This window comes from Maniola hyperantus, chromosome 15, assembly GCF_902806685.2.
Source record: "Maniola hyperantus chromosome 15, iAphHyp1.2, whole genome shotgun sequence".
Lineage (NCBI taxonomy): Eukaryota > Metazoa > Arthropoda > Insecta > Lepidoptera > Nymphalidae > Maniola > Maniola hyperantus.
The window spans coordinates 8,865,325-8,889,625 of NC_048550.1; the positions used below are offsets into that span (position 1 = coordinate 8,865,325).

Genomic DNA, 24,301 nt, shown 5'->3' on the forward strand with positions numbered 1-24,301 from the left:
GTGCAAGACGCACTTTTCTCATCACAGAGTAGGATGTTGAGAGGATGTTTCTCATCGCATGATTCTTTAAAAATCCCGTGTAATCACCACGATTTAGGAATGCAATTTCTCACAGCATCAAGGCGTGAGTCCTCGAGTCTCGTCAAGTGAAGTCTTTACTTGGTAGGTACCTCCAATATCAATTTTATAACCAACAGTTTCAAAATGCCATCAGTTTTGGTGGTCCCTACAGCATCAGGATTGAAGAGTTGGAATGCAAATTTTTTTATGGGACTCGCAAAGTTTCTCTATAGATTAAAAAATACGGAAATCGGAGAATACTAGGTACATAGGTAGAAAAACACAACTCTTCCTTTTTTGAAAGTCAGTTAAAAAAGCAAGCTGAACTCTGAACTCTGAGTCTGAAGTGGCAGTGGGCAGGTCATGCCCGTCGTAGAGGCCGTCACCGTCGTCCGTCGTTTGTTTGTTACGTGATTTCTCCGTCAATTATGAACCGATTTTAATGGTTCTTTTTTGTTTTGTAGGACATACTTCAGAGTTCAGAGGTAGTCCCATTTCAATTTGGTAAAGATCTGATGAATATCTTCGGAGATGGAGAACGGAACTGCTCAATGGATAAAAGTAAATTGCTCGCGATCAGTGTAAAGCTTTGTAAACATTAGGGTGTTTAACCGGCATATTTTTAGCCAACTGAAAAAAAGGACGAGGTTCTCAATTCGATTGTATGTTTTTGTTGTATGTTCGTTATTGCATGGATATAGTTAGAGACTGGAGAGTGAAACCGGCCTCCTTTATACCGGAAAATCAGAGTTTTTTGAGAGGCTTTTGAAAACCTACATCCACGCCAACGAAGTTGGCCATTTCAATGTATGAAATGGCCAACGATAGATTGCATATTTTATACTTTGCCAAAACAAGCCCGGTATTTCATACAATGACTAGAATCACTGAATTATATACATTTCCGGTAGGTAGCATATACATTTCTTGCCGCAGTGTGCCCACGTCTACGAGCTACGATCTAATCACTATACGGCAGGGATATCTACTCGTGTGATACGGTTACGTTTTGCATTTATCAGGTGGTCAAAAAGGACAAATAAAAATAAAGTGGCAGTAGTAAACAAATTTTTATATTTTATTAAAAAAATGTTTGTATGTACAATGTTTCATGGAGTATATTATGTACATAAATAATGAAATTAATTAGCGTTGGAACGAATGTGTATTAAGATATAAGTGCTATCCTTTTCCGCAGAGAGCATTATGAAAGAAATAGCAATATATTTCTACCTGTCATGTTAGTTGAGATTGTGCACAATAGAATCCTTTCGGTTAGTGATGACCATTTCCCGATACGATTCGACCATTTATCGATACAATTACTTACCTACACTATTTTAAAGCAGCTTTAGAACAAGAGTTATTAATTAGAGAGGTGCCAACCGGCCTCCGCTGTCCATTTCGTCTGTCTGTCTGTCAGCAGGCTGTATTGTATCGCATGAACTGTAATAGATAGAGTTGAATTTTTCACAGTGTATATTTCTATTGATGGGTGTATTTGTAAGTCCATGGGCTTATAACAACAAATAATAAAAAAAAGATAACGAATTAACAAAACCGTTCGTGTGCGAGTCACACTCGCACTTGACCGTTTTTTTTTTGCTTTATATAGATCAGTTCCATATTTATTATGAAGAATATTATTTTAAGACAATATTATTTTTTGTAACTAACAAAAACACAATACTTGCATGATTAGTGAATGTAAAGGAATTATTTTTATTTATTACTTTATTTTACTTTTATGTTTTAAGTTGCGTACAGTTATCAACAAAAAAAAATCAAAATGTTATTTGAATTATTCCTCATGAATTTTGTCGATGTAAAAATTTAAGTAGCAATACCTAGAAGTGGCCATACCGGGTGATAGTCATAAAGGGAAGTGCTCATACATCAAGAAGTGACCATACCAGGATTTGGTCAAATGGGGAATGAACATACCGGGAAATGGTCATAACGGGCCGAAAGGAATAGAATTAGTCACAATATCACAACTTTGTTACATGCAAGTTATCTGATTTCCTAAAGTTAATAATATAATGACAGGGTTCTGCAATAAAATTCGTACAGATCCTCCAAAACACTCTGCGAATGTGTAAAGGGCCACTTGGACTATATTGCCATGAGCTGCGTAAAAAGCTCTACTGATTAAGCTCCAATTGTACTTACAACAATGTACATAGTACGTTCAACCGCAATATACATACGTCTTTATGTAGACATAAATAAAAAAGAAAAGTTTCAATTTAAGCTACACCTGCAATGATATCAATTTTGTACCGATATTCAAATTGAATACTTGTGGATAGAAGGTACCAAGAGAACGTGAAGGAAATAGGGATGATAACTATACTAGTCAAATCAGCGACTTTTTATCAAACGTCAGAACACTCGCTTACTTAAGGAGCTTGTATGAAAAACACAGATGTGACGTCATAAACGGTTGACGTAATTTGACGTATTGTTTAAAAAGTTAAATCGAGAATTTAAAATGGTTAGCAGCTAATGTCCATCCAGACCATCTATTTAATAATTACTAAGAAATAATTTTCTTTTGGCATAGTCATCCTCCCCATTGTAAGGGCCTGTTTCACAACTTTAACTCTCAAAATGTCAAATTGATCCATTTAGGTGTTCGAGCCTCCGCTTGACCCACATTGAGATTAGCTGTCAAATATCGTACTTATTTGTCTATGGTCAGCCTTCATTAATGTGTCCAACCCCATGAGTATTCGATCATCCTGGTCTGTGACGCGACTTAGTGCCGACTAGGATCACAGATCACTTTCCTTCAGTACGCTTTCAAACATCGTGCAGAGTAGAAGTATTGAAGAGTGAAATATACTTAATATTATTATATAAGGCTCATACTGATAACAGCCCGCTCGCAAGACGGCTGAGTTGTAAACAGTCATAGTTTCGCTATACTGTTTAACATGTGAGTTGTCTGATTATTACTTCAGCAACGTACATAATACGAGCCATGTATTGCTTTGGAGGCTGCTCAGCCGACTGACGGCTGCGTAGCCGACCGACGCGTCGGCTGCGCCTGTCCGACTGAGGGCTGAAGTCTGTTGACGACTTGACGCCTGCACAGGCGACACAGCAGCCGACCGAAGGCGTGAGTCGATTGACGTCTGGGACGTCTACACAGCCGACTGACGCCTGCACAGCCGACTGTCGCCTGCCTATTCAAACAGCATCTTAATTTTTCTTGTTTTACTGGCCTCTGTGGCTCTGACTTAGATTCATAGCCGATCACCTAGATCGTCGGATTATATGAATATATGGGTAATCTTTGGTCGGATTGCTTACATTGATAGCGCTCTGCGCACTTGGATGGAATCGTAACCATAGCGTTGAATGTCTATATAGAGTAAAGTAATAACTTGGCTAGTTTGACGTTTCACGCACTAAGTAGTGAATACGTTCTAGTACTCGGTGTGTACATGTTGCAACTTGCAAATTGCATTAAAGGTGTTCTAAAGCTAGCCGTTTGTTTGCAGACATTATTGTTGCTGCATCGCTGCCCCAATGGCCTTGACTTTTGACGATATATTGAAGTGGATTCCTCCAGAGGAAGACGCACAAGTCTTTAGAAATCTGACTACAGTGCTGGATGACCATTACCCAGATGGATGGCGCACGTGGGAGGTGGAAAACTTATCCTATACCGAACTGTTTGGGGAGGGGTTATCAGCAGATACAGAATGCAGACTTCGTTTTGCAATTCCCACAGTAAAATTAATACAATGTTTCGATATTAATGCTACTTCTATTAGCGAACGGAAGTTTAAATATATCAAGCGAAAGCTAATTCGTTGGCCATTAGGGCGCGCTTTAATCTACGCCCCGCACGCTCTAATGGAAAAGAAGCACAAAGGTGAATTTTATTTAAAATTTATGGATACGGTACATAACCTAAAACAAGCGTTCATTTCGCGCAATGACGCTCAAAAAATTTTAAAAGAGAAAGAAGGGGGAATGACTCCCCCCTCAAGTCTTGATAGACGCAGACCTTGGAGCGAGGAGAGATTGGATTGTTCTCCTGAAAAAAGGACCAAAAGAGAAGATCAATTAATTCTGATGATTCAGAAACAGAATGAAATGTTTAGTCAACTAGTAGATATGTCGGCCAAGCAATGTGCAAGTCTAAATGAGTTAAAAGACCAAATATCTACACAGCCTATTGACACTGGACTTAATGAATCATTTGAATCAGTTACAAGTACCCAAGAGGAAGCAAATACTCAGAGTAATGCTGAAACGCAGAGTGGGGAATCTGTACCGTGGCAGGCTCCTACATTTCAGGAGGCAGTTATTTTAAATGATGGGGACCTTCAGCTGTTTAACTTTGACCCAACAACTTCGGAGACAGAACCAAAAATTACTGCAGCTGATCCCCTGCTGGCAAAACAAGGAAAACAATGTCAACGATTAGACTCTCCAGGATGGGCAAACATTAAATATGGGGATGTCCAGAAACAATTTCAGGCATCGCCTGTGTTCTCTAATTTGAAAATAAATAGTATACTTGCTAATGTGACCCCTCCATGGCAGCAAGTTGCCACCTTGGAGAGAATGGATTTATGTTTGGGAGCAATATCACATGGACTCCTAAAACAGAGAAAGTACTTTCAAGAAATTTATGATCAAAGTTCACCAGATATCAAGGGATTTATCAGTAAATATTTCTTAAATCCGGACTCCACATTTAGAAAGACATCAGACTCATTACTACAATATGTGTGTGGTAGACGTGCAGAGACAATCCAACATCGAAGAGCGATATATAAAGGTCGTAATAAACAGCTAAACGAAATCCTCCAAAGTATACCCCCATCGGAGTCACATCTATTTGCAGAAGCAAAATTATCGGAAGTTATAAAGGAACAAGGAGGGCTTTTCAAGTTTTTTCTTGACAAAAAACCTCGTACCCAAAAACCTGCTCTACAAACAAAAAGGAGTTACCATTACAAAGGCAGAACTTCTCAGTCAACGCGGCCACCAACGATGCGGCCACCGACCACACGACTACCGACCACACGAAAACATGACTTCTCAGCAAATAAAAAGCCCTTTAGACAACACCAAACAAAAGGGCAAAACAGTAAGTTCTTTGCAGGTCAAGTAATTAAGAGGATGGATGAATGGAGGGCAATAGGAGCCCCGGATCCGGTTATATCTATTTTATCAGGCTATAGGATCCCTTTCTATAAAAAACCACCTTTAGTGAGATTATCTAAATTAAATTCCTTACGCTATCTCACTAAGCCTTCTCTTAAGATGGATGAGTGCATTGCTCAAATGAAAGAATGTGGTGCTATAGCAAGAAACTCAGACAAAACTGGATTTTTATCCCAGATGTTCACTAGAAACAAAGGGGATGGCTCATACAGAGCTATTTTTAATTTGAAACAATTAAATGATTATTTAAAGCCACATAAGTTTCATATAGTAAATATATATAGGGTGCCTTCCTTTTTGAAACCGAATGATCATATGATCAAAATCGATTTATCTCAAGCATATTTTCACATTCCTATTGTGAAAGCACATCAAAGATTCCTTAGCCTTTCTTATAAGGGGTACTTCTATCAGATGACATGTCTCCCATTTGGATTAGCTTCGGCGCCCAATGCATTTGCAAAAATCACTAATTGGTTGGCCCATTATTGCAGGGAACAGGGACTAAGGATAATCGTGTATCTCGACGACTTCTTGGTTGTACATCAAGATGCTCATGTACTACAGAGACATGCAAAATTCCTTATAGACTTATTGGAGAGGTTGGGCTGGTGCATCAACTACCAAAAATCAAGAACAATTCCAAGCACACAGCTTATCTTTCTAGGCGTCCAGTGGGACACCAAAAACAACATAAAAGAACTCCCGGAGGAGAAATCAAGAGAACTGATGAGAATAATCAACATCATACTAAAAAAGAAAATTTGGTGCTGGAAAACGGCAAAAATGTTACTAGGAAGACTGAATTTCGCAGCATTTACGGTACCAAGGGGGAGATTGCATTCAAGACTCATTCAAATAAATGCGAATCGATTACCAGAGAACAAACCATACCAAAAATATGTTATTCCAAGGGACGTTACCAAAGAGTTACAGTGGTGGCTAGACCATGCTCGAGATCAATCCCCAATAGTCATGAAGAGCCCAACGGTCTTCATGATAACAGATGCAGCAGACGTAGGATGGGGGGCATTGGTGAATTCCCTTCATCTAAACGGCTTATGGGACCCTATCCAGAAATTTTGGCACAGCAATCAAAAGGAACTCTGGGCGGTATACGAGATTCTCAGGTTACAGGGGTCCAAGTTGAAAGGGGAATCAGTAATGTTACAAACAGACAACAAAACAGTCGTTGCTTACTTGACAAAGCAGGGGGGAACAAAATCAATCAGACTCTTAAAAATGACATTTGCAATATTCGAACTACTGAGAAAATTCAACATACATCTCTTGGCTCGGTATCTCCCAGGTCGATACAATGGAATCGCAGACAGTCTGTCTCGTTGCAGTCAATTGCCAGAGTGGCACCTGAACAGGGAGATAATACAAGTAATATTCCAGAGATTCGGTCAACCGCAGGTAGATTTGTTTGCCTCAAAGGAATCTGCAGTGGTGAATGCATATGTGTCAGAAGACGCTCGGGATCAGGAAGCCCTATTCATAGATGCTTTCACAAGGACATGGCACTTCAAGCTAGCATATGTCTTTCCTCCTCCGGGACTGATACCCAGAGTTTTACATCACCTAGACAATTGCACGGGAAGTTATCTGCTCATTGCACCCAACTGGGAAAGAACTTTTTGGCAGCCAATGTTGAAACAGAGGGCAGAGTTAGCCCCAATGACAATTCACAATTTAGAGAACCACTTAATAGATCTCCGGACGGGGAGGCCACCCCCAGCAGTAGAGTCCTTACAATTGCAGGTATGGAAAATACGGAGTGGTCCAATCTCTTAAGGGGATGGCCCCAAAATAATATCAAATTACTAGAAGCGTCATGGCGCAGGTCTACACAAAAAACCTACAAACACGCGTGGGATAGATGGCTGCAATGGTGCACACGGGAAAGGTATTCACCTCGTAACCCATCAGTAACACAATTAGCACAGTACCTGGGCTATTTACACAACGAGATTAAACTCGCTCCTAAAACGATATTGCTACACAAATCTGTGGTGGTGAATTTCGCTAATCCAGAAAAGGCTGAGCTCATGAATAACCACCCAGTCATAAAACACATATTAAAAGGAATTCAACTAATACATCCCAGTGTGGGAATGCCAGCAATATGGCCAATTGGAAAACTCATTAACTATTTAAATGAATATACCATCAACACAGAAAGTTTATTCGAAGTGTCACGACACCTAGCAGTTATTCTTCTGTTGGCTTCAGGTCGCAGGGTTCATGACCTCACCTTGTTAAAGATGGACAACAACTCTCTGGTGGACCACGGGTCTGAGTTAACTTTATGGCCACAGTTTGGTTCAAAGACAGATAGGGCTGAATATCGACAGTCAGGTTGGAGGATTATCAAATCTTCCAATCCAAAATTGGACTTAGTCACGTGGGTACGTACTCAAGTTGAGAAATCGAGTGAAAGAAGAGCGAGTCATAAAGAAATATATAATCTTTTTATTACAACAAGGGGAAAAGTGAAGAATGCCTCTCGTACAGTCATAGCAGGCTGGATACGGACATTATTGAAGGAAGCCGGTATACATGGCCCATCAGGAAGCTTCCGGGCAGCGGTCGCATCTGACATCTTGTATAACAGGCATGAATCAATAGATGATATCTTGAAGCGGGGAAATTGGAAATCTGAAAATACAGTATTCAAACATTACTTTAGAGAGATTAGTCCAATGAATGTAAATAGGGCTAGGAATAATCCATTATTGAGCAGTTTTACTCCAATATAATAACATTTGATTTGTATAAACCGATTTTGTGTAACTGCATAATATAGTGAATAATTGGGTTCCTATATGTTTTTCATTTCATTACAACCATACATTCTGGTCACAGTACGCGATTAGCGCCGTCAGAATATAAACACGTCTCAATGTGGGTCAAGCGGAGGCTCGAACACCTAAATAGAACCGTTTTCCCCCCGTAGGGTAGAAAACGATTATTTAGGTTTCAGCCGAAGCTTGACCCACACACTTAAAAACTTGACAGCTATTATGAGACAGGTACTGAAGGAAAGTGATCTGTGATCCTAGTCGGCACTAAGTCGCGTCACAGACCAGGATGATCGAATACTCATGGGGTTGGACACATTAATGAAGGCTGACCATAGACAAATAAGTACGATATTTGACAGCTAATCTCAATGTGGGTCAAGCTTCGGCTGAAACCTAAATAATCGTTTTCTACCCTACGGGGGGAAAACGGTTCTATTAAAAGTATATCTCGAGGCCGTGAAACAGGCCCTAAAGTCTTGTAAACAATTGCTTAAACAGTTAAACACTAAATAGCTGTAACTAACTTAAGTACCTACTATAAAGGAGAGACAACTAATTCAGATTTTATTTTAAAGACATGAAAATGTTCATAATGTCAAAAATCTATACTATAGTAAAATTATATATACAAAATATTTTATTTCACTTTCAAGTTAATATCTTCAGAGTAAAAGTGTCCTAAATTAATCCAAAACTATATATGAATCTACGGGACTCAAACGTAATAAAAATGAAATCTCCCATTAATTTTAATAATAATAATTTAAGGTAGATTTTTTTTATAAATACCTACCCAATTATTCAAAGGAAACCCCTCCCTTTATGTAATTTTATTAATAGAAAAAGATTATTGTCCTCAGAAATAAGGATTACGAAACAAAAAACTATAAATGAAGTAGTGAACCACCACGACTTCGCACAGCTCGCTTTTTACAATTTTTGGTGGGATCTCTTTTGAAAATAAATTATAGCCCTGTCACTCAGGAATAATGTAGCTTTCTACTGGTGACAGACTTTTCAAAATCGGTTCAGTAGTTCCAGAGCCTACAAACAAACTTACAAACCTAAGAGCTAACTTTATAATATTAGCATAGAAATATAAATTGAATACCACAAGTTATTTGGATGATAATTTCTTTTTCGAAAAAAATACTATTAAATAGCGTTTCTTGAAGGTAAGAATGGGTTTGGATTAGAAGTTAAGACACTTTTCTGAAGATTCGCTTTGATGTATTTTCCTGATACAGGCTCACCTCACCTCAATAGCTATAAACAAAATATCTTAAAATAAGACTTAATTATAAATCTTACAGGACCTATTACCATAGTCTATTTTAAATTTTAATGATTTTGAAACACATTTGCAACATGCCACCCCACCCTATGCTATCGTAAACCAAATTATTGTAGTATGGTCGAAAATCATCTTAGGTTCCGGCGGATCGCGTGAAAACTATTCTCAGGTTTGCTATGTATTAGGTACAAGTACTCTATTCAGCTGTGATAGCCTAGTGGTTAGGACGTTCACCTCCTAATCGGAGGTCGGGGGTTCGATCCCGGGCATGTATCAGTTATGTGCGTTTTCAAGTAATTAAAATATCACTAATTACTTTAACGGTGAAGGAAAACATCGTGAGGAATCCTGCATACCGGAGAGTTCTCCATAATGTTCCCAAAGATGTGTAAAGTCTGCCAATCCGCACTTGGCCAGCGTGGTAGACTATGGGTAAACCCCTTCTCACTCTGACAGGAGACCCGTGGTCTGTAGTGAGCCGGCGATGGGTTGATCATAATGATGATGACTCTATTCAGCAGGCGATGGAGGGAGCTATGCTTGGAGTTTCTCTACGTGATCAAATAAGAAATGAAAAGACCTGTAGGAGAATAAGAATAACCGACATAGCTCAGCGGGTTGCGAATCTGAAGTGGCAAGGAACAGGGCACATAGTTCGAAAAACGATAGGCCGTTGGGGTCGCAAGGCGCTAGAATAGCGACCTCGCGCCGGAAAGTGCAGTTTACTTCAATTTGAGTAGGCTTAACACATGGCGTGGCGTGGGGTGGCGTGTGACGGGCACGCACGGCCCGATAGTGTCACCTTGACAAACACGTAGTCAATAATTCAACACACTTCACTCCTGAGCTTTACTCGCTTCGGTTATTGACTCATATTGTTCTTTGTCTAGCTCCGTCATCGTGAAACTGCCGTCCGGTAGAAGCAGCACCACACGTCGGGTACCACCTGTGCAATAAATAATGAAATATTACATAATTTACAATAATTAAATTATTATTAACTAGCTTATTAAAGTTAAAGTAAAGCGAGTGATGTACCATTTTTGGTACGAGGAATGCACAAAAATCAAGTTATTATATTTTAAGGTGCAGTATGCGCAGGATTGAAGCGCATCACACGAGATTGTCTGCTTAATTCTCCTCGCGCCTTGTTACAGGAGACGGTACGTACTGGGCGAGGACCCTCCACCTGCACGGCCACCTGCTGCAGCGCGCCAGTTGGGTCGGTCACCTATACGCGAGGCGGTACGTACCGGGCGAGGGTAGGTCGGCCTGCACGAGCTGCGCGATGACCTGCGTGGCGTCCTCGCCGGGCTCGCCCTCCACCTGCACGGCCACCTGCTGCAGCGCGCCCGCCTCGCCGCCCGGCATCAGCTGCGCCAGTTGCGACGGGTCGATCGTGAGCACATCCTAAAAACAAAACTCATTTAAATAAAATATGTTCTGCCAAAATATGTTGGAATAAGTAAAATAAAAAATTATCTGTTTCATAAAGTGGTGCTACTCTCTATAATTTTGTTAACAATAAAGTTGTGTAAATAAATTAAAATAAATAAAGTTCATGAAACGGATTCTAACAAAAACTTCGAGCGGAAAAGCGCACTTTGATCTTCATTATCTCACTCAAAAAAACAGTTTATCTTGTAATTTTTACTCGTATATTTTGATTACTTTTAAATTTCATAAGTGCCAATAACAATTACCTGTCCGTCTTCTCTAGTAACATACGTGACACCCTCCCCTTCACTGGAACCTTCCACTCCCTGAACTGTGCCATCCACGCCTTGAGTCGCCACTAGTAACGTCTGCGAAAGAAATACACACATTGTAGGTTCATTTTTAGAATCCACATCACAAAACTCAAAAAACATCATAAAATAAAATATTTATCATCCGTCCACCTACGGCGTGCAGGGTCTTTCAACCTTGGGGCCCTAACGTCTATCGGTTTTCCGAACTATGTGCCCTGCCCATTGCCACTTCAGCTTCACAACCTGTTGAGCTTGTCAGTTACTCTAGTTCTCTCCTACAGATCTCCTCATTTCTGATTTTATCACATAGACTCTAAGCATAGCTCTCTTCATCGCCCGCTGAGTGACTCTGAGCTTTCTTATGAGGGCTGAGGCCCATAGTTAGCGACCATGTCTCGGATCTATACGTCATCACTGGCAACATGCACTTTTAGTTGACTTTGGTCTTCAAGCACTGAGACAAGGACATCGTCGCAGGGAGCCGCTGGATTCAGGCGGCGCAAGACCGTGGCGTGTGGCCCTACATTATGTCCAGCTGTGGACGTCTATCGGTTGATGACGATGATGATGACATATATCTTGTTTGATCAAAATCGAATGAGTAGATACTGCGGAAGCCGGTGAACCGACAAACATAACGCTAAACTCAATGACCTCCCGTAGTGGGTTAAAACTACTAGACTACAAGATAAAACTCACCTGACCATCTTCTCTCGTGACGTACATAACGCCGTCGTTCTCTCCATCAGCCCCCTCCACGCCTTCCGCCCCCTCCACTCCCTCCGCTGCCACGAGCAGCGTCTGACCGTCCTCGTTTTCACCAGCGACCTACAACATATTTTATGGTGTTAGAAATTGCAAACGGAAATTGGTACATATGGGTACATTTCTTCCCTCATCATGACTGCAGTTTTTACATTGCTGTGAGAGAGCAGCTGCTTCGCCGCGCTGCCTCCACCTTCACCTCCGTCCATCTAGACGTCAGACTGCAGTCTCTCACCTGGTACAGCACGCCATCCTCCCCGCGGATCATGATGGGCGGGTGTCCCGCGTGCAGCTGCAAGCCCACTTCCTCGCCATCGTCCATGTCCACTCCGCTCTCCAGCAGCTGCTTCACCGCGCTCGCCTCTACCTTCACTTCTGTCTGGAAGTAAGAATGTACGGTCAAACCTCAATAATGTAATGTGGACATAATATACAAGGTCACTTGGATAGGATGGAATGAATTGTATGCATCTATTTAGGTTATAAAACTCTACTTTTTAGGGTTCCGTATGCAGATGGTACCAACGGAACCTTAATAAGTAGAGAGTTGAAATTTTCAGTGTTTACATATTTCTATTTCCGCTATAATGTAACAAAATATAGTAAGCATTTCGAAATGGCTGCAATGCAAACTAAATTGGCATAGTATGGTAATTGCATTTGCATAGTGTGAAGCGTGCAAAGACAGACAGGCAAAGTTTAAAAAAAACTGTTTTGTGGTCTTTATCGATAATAAGTAATTGTTCCACAAATTTTTCAAAATCCATACTAATATTATAAATGCGTAAGTGTGTCTGTCTGTCTGTCTGCTAGCTTTTCACGGCTCATCCGTTTAGCCGATTTTGATGAAATTTGGTACAGAGATAGCTCGCATCCCGGGGAAGGACATAACCTGCTGGATCCAGCATTGCAATGCCTATTTTTAAGTTCAATAAAATTTCTATCAAAACTTACTCCATCCTCATCAGTCAACACTGGTAACGAGGGTTGTGCACCATCTCCCTGAATCAACATGCCCGTCGTACCACCGGGCGACATTTCAACCTGCCAACAACGCTTTTATTAATTAATTCAATCGAATAACCAACCGATAACGGCATTATGGACCATATACAACTCAAAATAAGTTTTTTGATTTACATATAATTTATACAAATACGTTTTTGTTTTGTATAATAAGTATCACAATAACATGTACGTACTTTATTTAGTGTTCGATTCTTAACAAATTTTTAGTTCTATTTTCTTTCATTATAGTATAGGTATTGTTTAATAGTGAGTAGTGACACGTCTTAGCGTTACTTAGCTATATTATAACTGCTTTTATACACACTTTTTTCTGAAGAGTGACTAGTTTTATAAGTCATGGCTTGTGTTACTCAGTTTTATTGTCATAATCTGTTTCGTGTATCCAATAAATAAATAAAAAAAAGCATAGAAAGCTGCGTCAGTAGTAATCGATTGTAAAAACAGACGCATTTGCATAGCATTATATTTAGTTAGAAGAAGCTGTGATAGCCTAGTGGTTAGGACGTCTGCATCCTACCCTGGAGCCGGCTCACTACTGAGGAGATTCGTCTTCAATAGTGAGCCGGCAATGGGTTGCTCATAATGATGATGATACGTCTTAGTTTCAATAATGTTGATGTCCGTCAGGACTACCAACGGTTTAAAAAGCAGTTTCTACTGAGATGTGTCGGCAAGAAATTCCACAGCTATCCTTTCCAAAACGCCCTGTGCCCCTTTAGTATAGCAGGACATACCTTCATGAGCATGGTGCCTTGGTGCTCTGGTGGCGGCGTGGCAGGCGGCTGCGGCGGCGGAGTGGGCGGCGGCGTGGGCTCGCCCTCGGCGCGCGCGAGGCGGCGCCCCGTCAGCGGGCACAGGGTGAGCTCGCGCTCCGGGCTCGGCGACGGCAGCGGACCCAGCGCTCGCGGGAACGGGTCTTCCACGCCGTCCGACGAGTCTGATGATGCTTCCCACTAAACAAATCAGCGTCATTTATTTATACTACAACAGATAAATCTTCGAATCTCACAAGTTTATACATTACTAGCTGATGCGCGCGACTTCGTCCGCGTGGATTTACATTTTCCAAAATCCCACGGGAACTCTTTGATTTTCGGTGATAAAAAGTAGCCTATGTGTTAATCTATAGGGTATAATCTATCTCCATTCCAAATTTCATCCAAATCCGTTCAGCCGTTTTTGCGTGATTGAGTAACAAACATCCACACTTTCACATTTATAATATTATTAGGATTAGGATTAGAAAAGGTATAGAAAAGTATGCACATACCTTATCGAACTCGACAGGGACCTGCTTCTCTCGGATGCGCACGATATTGCCAGCGGACGTCGACACGGAGAAGCCACGGCCGCGGCCGCGTATGTTGCCCCCGCCGCGCGGCGGCGTGCCCCGCAGCAAACTATCTCCCTGCACATTCATCATCATCATCATCATCACTAACACATCGTCGCTGGCTCACTACTGAGCACGGAACTCCTTTCAGAATGACACACACTATTAGTAAAGTAACTTTTATATATTCTACGATTAAATATTCAGATTAATAACCTTCCAGGTTAGCCCGCTTCGGTCTTAGACTGCATCGTCACTTACCACCAGGTGAGATTGCAGTCAAGGGCTAACTTGAATCTGAATAATAATAATAATAAATAATAATTCAGATAAATAATTAACGTAGGCAGGATAAGAGTAAGCGATAGAAAGAGAGGCCACCTATTAGCGGGGTGCGAGCAGCCCCCCGATAGAGTATTTTACCCTTTTTTGAAAAGTATCTTAATTTGATCCTAATTTTATTCGATCGATAAGTGCAATAAAAATGCATTTAAATTTTGTATTTCAAATTTCGCCGTTAAAACGCTACCCGCCATCTTTTTAGCAACGGTGTTTTCGGTAAGAGTTAACATAGCGCGGCTACGGTATCATGCGTTTTGGATATTTGTAGAACAGATTAAAACAGTGAAATCTTTAAAATGAATTATAAAATTTGTTTTACAATTTTATAAGCTGAAATTAATATTTTTTGATTGCTTATTGCTATTACTTTCTTGTTTATACATTTTTTGATTTTTTCTTGCTTGGTGTAAAATACCGTATTGTGTAAGAAAAACTTATTCATCGTTATCGTAATCGGTAGCAAATTCTGCCCCTTGATTGGCTGTGAAAAAATGTAAACAGCGAATCAACCAATCAAAGGGCAGAATTTGCTGTGGATTACGATACGATTACTACGTTTTTCTTACACAATCGGTGGCTGAAATACACTTTATTGTGTCGTAGAAAGTGTCGCTATTTATTTAAATAATTTTGCGGAGTGAATCTTCTGTACCTGGACGTATCATGTAAGTAAGGGTAGGACGTCGTTTTTTCGCATTTTACTTACCTGAGCCAGTTTCTTGTTGAGAATAGTAACAGGCGACTTCCCGTCCTGCTGCTGCGAGTTGCCGTACGTGCGCTGTATCGTGCGCTGGATGATCTTCTGCCCCGAAGGAGTTATTATCGTCTTCTCTGTCACTTGCTGGCCGCTGGAGCCGTATCTTCTAACCTATAATCAGTACCCATATTATAAATGTATTAGTTTAAAGAAAAACATCAGAATCGCGCCAATATTATTTACCTGTTGTGGGGTTGTTTTAACTATTGGCGACTGCTTCTTGGCTTCTTCAAGTTTTTTCTGAAACAAATATACAAATATGAATCATAATAATTATATTATGGTTAATGCCAAGTGTCCACGAACAATAACGCTTGTAGAGTTAGCGCGGGAAAGTCACTTGCACTTGCAGCAATTGAATTTTAGCATCTGAAAGTCGCAGAAATTGATATTGTCATAACTCATAACCACGACATCTGACTTCTGCAAGTTTTATTGCTAACAAACACCTAGTTTTATAGTAACAATTTATTATTGATAGTAAATAATTTATTGATATTTATATGATGAAACGATTAGATAAGAGATTTTTTTTGCGTACCTGTTTAGCTGCTAGAATTTGTTTTCTGATTATGTCTTGATCTATATTCAGACCCGGTCCCAATTTGCCGGGCGAGTCAATCTTCATAATACCAGAACTCTTGGACATTATATACACACCTGAAAACATAATGTCTTGTTAAATTTTAATCTTTTTAAATCATTTCATTTAATGCTCAACCTTTAAGAACGCGTCACACGCGCCTTCTAAATGTTCCCAAATCTAACTCAAATTATGCGCGAAATTCTATAATTCCACGCTTGGTACGTACTTATAACAATCAGTTCGCTGAGTTTGACTTATTTTACCTATCAAACAATAAATTTAAAAAGGAATTAAGAAACTATCATCGTAAAACAAAAAAAAAAGTAGCTAACATCTAAATATGCATGCAATCATACACTCCCATTTACACACACACACACATGCACACACGCTCACACATACTCATAAGCACACACTCACACACGCATACACACACACATACAATCATACACACACTGTTGTAATTTTATTTTATTATTGTATATACCTACATTTATTCTAACTCTATCCTGTTAAAATAGTTTAATTATAATTTTAAGTAATCTCTTTTGGCCTTCTGTTATACCTAGATTTAAATTTAAATAATAATTATGTATTTACGCTGTTGATTACTTTCAAATAAACAAAATAAAAATAAAAAACCGGCCAAGTGCGAATCAGATTCGCGAACTGAGGGTTCCGTACTACAATTGTATTTTATCGACATTTTACACGATAAATCAAAAACTACTTACTAGATCTCGTTCAAACCCATTTTCGGTGGAAGTTTGTATGGTAATGTACATCATTTATATTTTTTTTAATTTTATCATTCTCTTATTTTAGAAGTTACTGAGGGGGGCACACATTTTACCACTTTGGAAGTGTCTCTCACGCAAAATATTCAGTTCAGAAAAAAATGATATTATAGTTCTGTTTTTTGCCATTTGGCTACGGAACCCTAAAAACTGCATAACATCACACTGTGACAAAATCATCGTATTAATCGTTGTACATATTAAAATTTCTACATAGTATAAAAAAAGTCGTTTCCAACCGTCTGTCTCTGTACGCTTAAATCTTTGAAACTACCCAACGGATTTTAATGCGGTTTTCATCAAGAGATGATCTGTGTTTCCTACCAATATTATAATCCGGGTATCTTTAAAATAAGAGTGAATATGCATCTTCTATCAGTCCCATCTTAGGCCACATCATCACTTTCCATCAGGTGTGATTGTGGTCAAGCGTGTACCTATAAGGAATAGTAAAAAATAATAGTATTTACCAGTAGAAAGGTTAGGCATGTGCTTGGGGTCCACCTTGATGACTCCTTTAATGTTGGGCATTCCTTTGCCAGCCAGCCCCAAAGACTTAACCAGCTCAGGATCAATGTTTGAAGACGATTTTGGTGAGGGATTTTGCTGCCCATTCAATATTTTCTTCTCGGTTACTAAATAAACAAATATGATACATTTATAGTACCTATTTTATGTATGATATTATGTTACACATGTTTAACAATGATTCTACTTACCTTCTGAGACAGAAGTCACAGGTTTGTTATCCACTAAAAAATATTTATGTACATTAAATTAGGTACATTACTTACTAGGTCATTAAAGTTTTAGCTAAGAACAGTTCTTGCTATTCACGAAAGCGAGTGAACTTTACTTGTGGTTACGCCGTATACATGGGCATTGCGTAAGTGTGCGTGCATGTCGGACCAATCAGTCACACATTTACTTTACCTTACTTATACTGATACGACTTAAACACAAGCATTAGCCACTCTCCCTCGTGAAATGCAAGAACCCTACAACTCTACACTATAGTAGATGGCTTTATGCTAGTCATACGAAGTATTTTACAGTCTGTTTTTTTTATTGGGACAATATGGGGAAATCCAAAACAATATAGGAGAGTTTTTTGGTCGAGCGTCAGTTGCCTATAAATAATGTCCGACCCTTTAATGCGCTGAGGATGTCCCTTCTCGCCTTGCCTCCAAAACCCCCTGTTTTAGTGGGTAAACATCCCCAAAGAAAGCCCTCCCCTACGTCAGGAAAAAAAATATCGATCTACCCACAGGCGCGGAAATACTGTGTCAGTTGTCAGTTTCTATGCAGTCTATGTAGCTACGCGTATGAGTGTCGCATGCACAAACGTAACATTTTGTCTTCACTTTTTTTAAATACGAATGTTTAGTGTACATTTTGAGAACTTGTTCGCTTTATTTGTTCCGTGTCAACTGTCATGTCACAAGTCAGATTTTAGTCCTTAATTTAACGGTAAACCGTGAGCCATAGAGAAGAAAAGAAGAAGGTGAACCTCAGAACAAGGACTATGAAACATACCGTTCACATGACAGTCGACACAAAGCAAATATGGCGAGTGAGTTCTCAAAATTTATACATTACTAGATGTGCCCGCGACTTCATCCCCGTGGATTTAGGTTTTTTAAAAAACTTTGTACTTTAAAACTTTGTACCAAATTTCATTAAAATCAGTTAAACTGTTGGGCCGTGAAAAGCTAGCAGACAGATAGACAGACAGGCCAACTTTCACATTTATAATATTAGCATAGTAGTACGAAGTATGGATATGGATATGAGCTTTGCCTATCTGCAGTATGTTCGGTAAGAAGATAAAAGAAGTAGGAACCTTTGGCGGGAATGGAGTCCGCGTCGGAGTAGTCGTCGTCGCTGGACTGCTCGCGCTTGATCCTCTTGCTGGCGGGCTCGTCGTCCGCGCCGCCGCACCACGCCTTCACCTGGTCCAGCGCACGCGCCTTGCTCGTGCGCTGCAGGCGCCTGCGGACCACATTCACATTTAATACAGTTGTTAAACATGGTGTACTTATAGCAAAAAGCTGTCGGATTTCTTGCCGGCTACTGTAAGCCTATGCAAAAGATTTCTTTTTCGAATCATAATTATAGCTTCTATAAGTCGCGCAAATTGCTATTGCGCTGGAACCATGTCTCATCATTAACAACGAAATTAAGTCATTTTGACGTCAGCCGAAATAAAAATATACCATCAGCTCGAAACTTCAGTCTAGTGCTGACGTCACTAAAATGGCGGCCACGCGCATTAGCAATTTGCGAGACTTATTGTATAATAATAATTTATTATTGCAAATACAATATAAATATAGAAGCTATACTTATGATTCGAACATTGAAATCTTTTGCATAGGCTTACAGTAGCCGGCAAGAAATTCAACAGGTACATCGAGCTTTAAAAAGAGATTTCGGCTTCGTAGAGCGTTATCTCTGTCACTCATATCTAAGTGACGCTCTAGGAAACCATTCTCTTTCTAAATGTCGATATAAAATATTTCCTGAATCCTGCCAGGTACAGTACGCGGTCGTGACTTTCTTTTACGGGTTCGATCATTACCTACTTTTGCAGTTTATTTATAAGGTCAATTTAAAAAGTTTAATCGTTTTGAGTAGTGAAAAAGTTTTTTCACTACTAAAAACGATTTTTGGGAACTCCATTCGTTAAAAAAAATGTAGTCGCAGTGTTACAAAAAATTCTTACCCTGTTGGAGTCAGCGCTGGACTGCTCTCAGTCTTCTTTACCACTTGCTTGACCACCTGTGGCAGCGGTGTACTGATTTGTTTCACCTAATATGAAAATCATAAATATTTTTAGTCTTAATTTCTATACATAATATCCATGCTAATCCACACTAATTTAAATGCGAAAGTGTGTCTGTCTTTCTGTCTGCTAGCTTTTCACTCAGTGAAAACTTGTTTAGGGCGTTGGGCGACGACGCCACGGTTTTGCGACGGGTATAAAAACTTCAATGACGCGTCAAAGACACGCTAATTTTATTAGCTTTTTAAATTTGTACCTTAACGCAAACCAATAAGGTTCAGTTTTAATAAACGCATGGCAGCTTATTGAAATAACATGTAGTTACTATACCGACTATAGAAAGTTAGTAATTGGAAAGTGTTACTTAATGCATCGCGATTAAAGCACAATTTCAGAAATTCTAATACAATAAAAAAAATACTTTGTGGGATGCATTTTTATATACCTACCTATATCTGTAGTTATAATAGCAACATATTATCATATCATAACAGTACCTATATCTGTAGTTATAAAAGCGCATTCAATAATATATTATATACCCTATCTATATTGTACACCTATAATGTTTGATATTACAATTTTATTAATTTGAACAGCATTGTTATTTCAGTTTGAAGTTTTCACTTCTGCCGGCAACCCCCACTAACTTTTTTTTAAAATTCAAATACAAGTTAGTTGACTGCAATCTCATCTGGTGGTAAGGGATGATGCAGTCTAAGATGGGAGCGGGCTAACTTTCTACGCGGTATCGTAACGGAACGCTAAGTCGTTTGGCGGCACGGCTTTGCCGGTAGGGTGGTAACTATAGACACGGCTGAAGCCTCCCACCAGACAAGTTGTATTATTTTAAACGCACCTGCACTGGATGTTGCTGCTGCTGCTGTTGCTGCTGCTGCGCGCGCAACGCCTTGAGCTCCTTCTGCCGCGCGAGCTGCTTCTCGAACGCCTCCAACAAATGCTTGCACGTGTCCATGTTCTCCACCGGCTCCCACGTGTTCTGATCACTGTTCAAATTATTACGAGTATTAAAAGCAGGCTAATATACTACTTGTTTTGCGAGCTCTATATTTTTTTTGCGGAACACGACACACAACGCTTATTATTGCTGGGTAGGGTTTCATCATCACCGGCTCACTACGGAGCGCGGGTCTCCTCTCAGAGTGAGAAGGGTTTTGGCCATAGTCTACCACGCTGGCCATGTACGGATTGGTAGACTTCACACACCTTTGAGAACATTATGGAGAACTCTCAGGCATGCAGGTTTCCTCACGATGTTTTCCTTCACCGTTAAAGCAAGTGATATTAATAAAACCGCACATAATTCCGAAAAGTTAGAGGTGCGTGCCCGGGATCGAACCCCTGACCTCCGATTAGAAGGCGGACGTCCTAACCACTAGGCTATCACTGCTGAGAAATATAGGTGAGAAAAATACAATACTCACTGTGCGTATCCCTCCCACTTGAGCAGGTACTCGTAGTGCTTCCGTCGCGGGTTGAAGCGCTTGGCGAGTATCTTCTCGACGACGTACTCGCCCGCCTCCGCGCCCGCGCCACCCTCGCGTTCTGAACGACGCGCGATCCTCTCTTCTGCTGGTACGCGCTCTTGTGCGTTTCGCACTGACTCCGTTGACATATCCTAAAATAAAAAAAACCGGCCAAGTGCGTATTTTTTCGACATTTTGCACGATAATTCAAAAAGTATGTGCATAAAAATAAATAAAAATCTGTTTTAGAATGTACAGGTGAAGACCTTTCATATGATACCCCACTTGATATAGTCAGTCACTTCGAAAGTTGAATATACTAATTATTAGTTTATGACCACAATTTAATTTTTTTTGTGTGATCTAACCCTAAATTCACGGTTTCACGGACATGTGGGGAAAAATCTGAAATTTTTCCTCAAATGTCAGATATAAGATCTACCTACCTGCCAAATTTCATGATTCTAGGTCAACAGGAAGTACCCTGTAGGTTTCTTGACAGACAGACAGACAACAAAGAGATCCTATAAGGGTTCATGTCAGCTATAAGATCTTCCTACCTGCCAAATTTCATGATTCTAGGTCAACGAGAAGTACCCTGTAGGTTTCTTGACAGACTGACAGACAGACAGACAACAAAGTGATCCTATAAGGGTTCCGTTTTTCCTTTTGGGGTACGGAACCCTAAAAATATTAAAGCTGATATTCAGAATCAAGCTGAGTGCTAGAGGAGTATGATATATTATATGGAACTGTTCTCTGTTCATGAAGACGAACTAATAGGGATGTAAGAAACCGCACAGTATAGTCCATATTTGGTCACGGACCTAGGGCACGGGCACTGTTACGAGCAAAATGTCAGTCTTATCTGTCTTGAATTCTTGGAAATGGGATTTCTTGACAGAGAAACCAATATACCTCTTTCTGGCCCAACCAGGGAATCAAACCTAGGACATCATCTGCAATCGATTGTGCTAACTACTAGACTAACTAATTAACAAAATTAACTAATTTAAAAAAACTTACCCTTTTAGTGACTGTGGTGGACAAGGGCAACTTGTTGACAAGGGTCTTCATGCCGGGACTGGCTTTTACTTCATCACTCTCTTCACCTGACGGTTGTGCCTCCAAGTCGTCCTGCAATACATTTTAGTTTAGTGTTCTGATGTATGCAATGTGAAACCAAGTGAAGTATATGGTAAAGCCAAAGGACAAAAGCTAAAAATAATAAAAGTAAACCAACTGATTTGTTATTTTTTCGTGGCCTGCCTCTTCTTTTAGCTGGTCCGTCGGCCGGCGTAGTCTGTACTGGAACCAGTTGGTCTTCAGCCTTGAGCTCCATCTGAATAAAATATATTTTTTAGTAATACATTACTGTAATTTACACATTAATGACAATAAACTGTGGCTAAATATTTTTTTTAAATAAAAATAGAGAGCAAACGAACAGGCAGGTCCGCCTGATTCTTTTTTTTTTTTTTTTTTAATACAATAAAACTTAAAGCTAGCCTTATCTAATTACTATATAAATCATGACCGCGTGGAATGGTGCCAAGAATACTGGCTGCATTTCCGCGCTGGACAGCCAGGCTGATCCGCTGCGCAAAAATTCTTATTCTTTATGATTCTTACCGCCGCCCATGATCATATGCAGCACCAGTGGAACCGCCAATGCGTTGCTGGCCTTAACACTTAATTCCAGCAATAGTTTCCCACACGGCTACGTACAGTAGCTGGCAAGAAATATTGTACATCAACCTCTAGAATGAGATTTCGGCTATGTAGAGCGTTGTCTCTGTCACTCATACATATGTGACGTTTTTTCGGTCTCAACGACAGAGACAACGCTCTACGATACCGCTCTCTTTCTAAATGTCGATGTACAATATTTCCTGCCGGGTACTGTATGTTAATAACTGTGTGGTAATACAGGGTGGGCCATGAATTAGTTAACATTTGAAAAAATCGTATAAAAAAAACCATTTGACATATTTTAGAAATCGTTTATTTACGAGAAAGCTAATTAGTTGTAATTTATTTTTTAAAAATTATTTCGTCTAAATGACCACCGTTTCGGTTTTTGCACTCATCTAAGCGAGTCCTAAAGTTTTCGAATACTCTTCTGCAAAGAGGCCGCGAGATCGCCGACATCTCTTCGATGATTTTTTCTTTAAGTTGACGCAGTGTATTCGGTTTATCAATGTAGACACGACTCTTTAAATAACCCCATAAAAAGAAGTCTGCTGGTGATAGATCTGGACTTCTGGGTGGCCATGGGATGTCACCCCGTCTGGATATCAGCTTTTCCGGAAACATGTCTTTGACCACCGGCAAGGACTCGTTCGATGTGTGACACGTGGCTCCATCTTGTTGAAACCATGTGTTACGATTATAGCCAGCAAATTCCAGTAGCATCGGTGCTAAGAACTCCCGTAACATTTTCACATACTCGGCAGAATTAACAGTAACTGAACGGCCTCGAGAATCTTCAAAAAAGTAAGGTCCGATGATTCCTTTTGCTGAAATTGCAGCCCATACAGTTACCTTGGGAGAGTGAAGTGGCCTCTCATGTTTAGCTTTAGGATTTTCGCTGCTCCAATACCTGCAATTCTGTTTGTTTACATGTCCATTTAGGTGGAAATGGGCTTCGTCAGAGAATAAGATGTTGTGAAAATTACTGAATCGAGTTAACATTGTTTCGGCATATGACTTACGCAAATTTAAATCATTAGGGTTTAGTTCTTGCACTAGCTGGATCTTATATGGATGTAATTTCAAATCTAATTTCAAAATACGGCGTAATGATGTGCGGGATAATCCTAATTCAGCCGAACGTTTGCGTGTCGATAAATCTGGATCACGTCGAACAGAAGCGGAAACTTGCTGCACGTTCTCTTCGCTCCGAGAAGTCCGCGGGCCGCCGGTTTGTTTCACATTTAGTGTAGATCCCGTCTCTTCGAACTTCTTCACCCATTTCTTTATTAAAGGAGCACTTGGACACTGACTTAAGTCGTGTAAACCATATTCAACGCGAAATAAGCGTCTCACAGTAATGAGCGAAAAGTTGTTTAAATAAAACTGTTTCACGCAGTAAGCGCGTTGCGGCCCCGTGAAGCGATCCATTGCGACTAAATTTCCAAGAAGCGAGCTAGTGCCCCCGCCCGCGCCCGCGCCCCGCACGGCAATAGTTTGCGCGGTAAGTTACATTTAAATGTTAACGAATTCTTGGCCCACCCTGTATTTTTATCACACAAAGTCTACTTTATAGTTTTAATAGTGGTAAAGTAAGAGCTACTTTACGAGCAAATATATTAATTA

General features: G+C 40.1%; 2 protein-coding genes across 6 annotated transcripts in view; both read right to left on the reverse strand.

Moving 5' to 3' along the window:
- Positions 1 to 1,114: 1,114 nt before the first annotated feature.
- The window catches only part of Chro (chromator), a 29,424-nt gene continuing 6,237 nt past the window's right edge, over positions 1,115 to 24,301 (reverse strand). For 3 of the 5 annotated variants that reach the window (XM_034976224.2, XM_069503347.1, XM_034976225.2), the window contains 19 exons: positions 22,227 to 22,325; positions 22,010 to 22,120; positions 20,942 to 21,135; positions 20,356 to 20,503; positions 19,437 to 19,522; positions 18,555 to 18,703; positions 17,431 to 17,463; positions 17,182 to 17,346; positions 15,870 to 15,988; positions 15,512 to 15,568; positions 15,278 to 15,439; positions 14,167 to 14,304; positions 13,631 to 13,849; positions 12,822 to 12,911; positions 12,103 to 12,246; positions 11,802 to 11,930; positions 11,055 to 11,156; positions 10,605 to 10,761; positions 1,115 to 10,297 (listed from right to left, as the gene is read on the reverse strand). In XM_034976224.2, coding sequence (XP_034832115.1) covers positions 10,188 to 10,297; positions 10,605 to 10,761; positions 11,055 to 11,156; positions 11,802 to 11,930; positions 12,103 to 12,246; positions 12,822 to 12,911; positions 13,631 to 13,849; positions 14,167 to 14,304; positions 15,278 to 15,439; positions 15,512 to 15,568; positions 15,870 to 15,988; positions 17,182 to 17,346; positions 17,431 to 17,463; positions 18,555 to 18,703; positions 19,437 to 19,522; positions 20,356 to 20,503; positions 20,942 to 21,135; positions 22,010 to 22,120; positions 22,227 to 22,325 — 2,412 coding nt within the window. In that variant the 3' untranslated portion in view covers positions 1,115 to 10,187. The remainder of the gene's footprint in view (positions 10,298 to 10,604; positions 10,762 to 11,054; positions 11,157 to 11,801; positions 11,931 to 12,102; positions 12,247 to 12,821; positions 12,912 to 13,630; positions 13,850 to 14,166; positions 14,305 to 15,277; positions 15,440 to 15,511; positions 15,569 to 15,869; positions 15,989 to 17,181; positions 17,347 to 17,430; positions 17,464 to 18,554; positions 18,704 to 19,436; positions 19,523 to 20,355; positions 20,504 to 20,941; positions 21,136 to 22,009; positions 22,121 to 22,226; positions 22,326 to 24,301) is intronic. The other 2 variants (XM_069503345.1, XM_069503346.1) reach the window with 2 other exon arrangements.
- Positions 22,981 to 24,184, reverse strand: LOC138403325 (histone-lysine N-methyltransferase SETMAR-like). Its single transcript, XM_069503452.1, has one exon. The coding sequence runs from the start codon at positions 24,104 to 24,106 to the stop codon at positions 23,018 to 23,020; it is 1,089 nt and encodes a 362-aa protein (XP_069359553.1). The 5' UTR covers positions 24,107 to 24,184; the 3' UTR covers positions 22,981 to 23,017.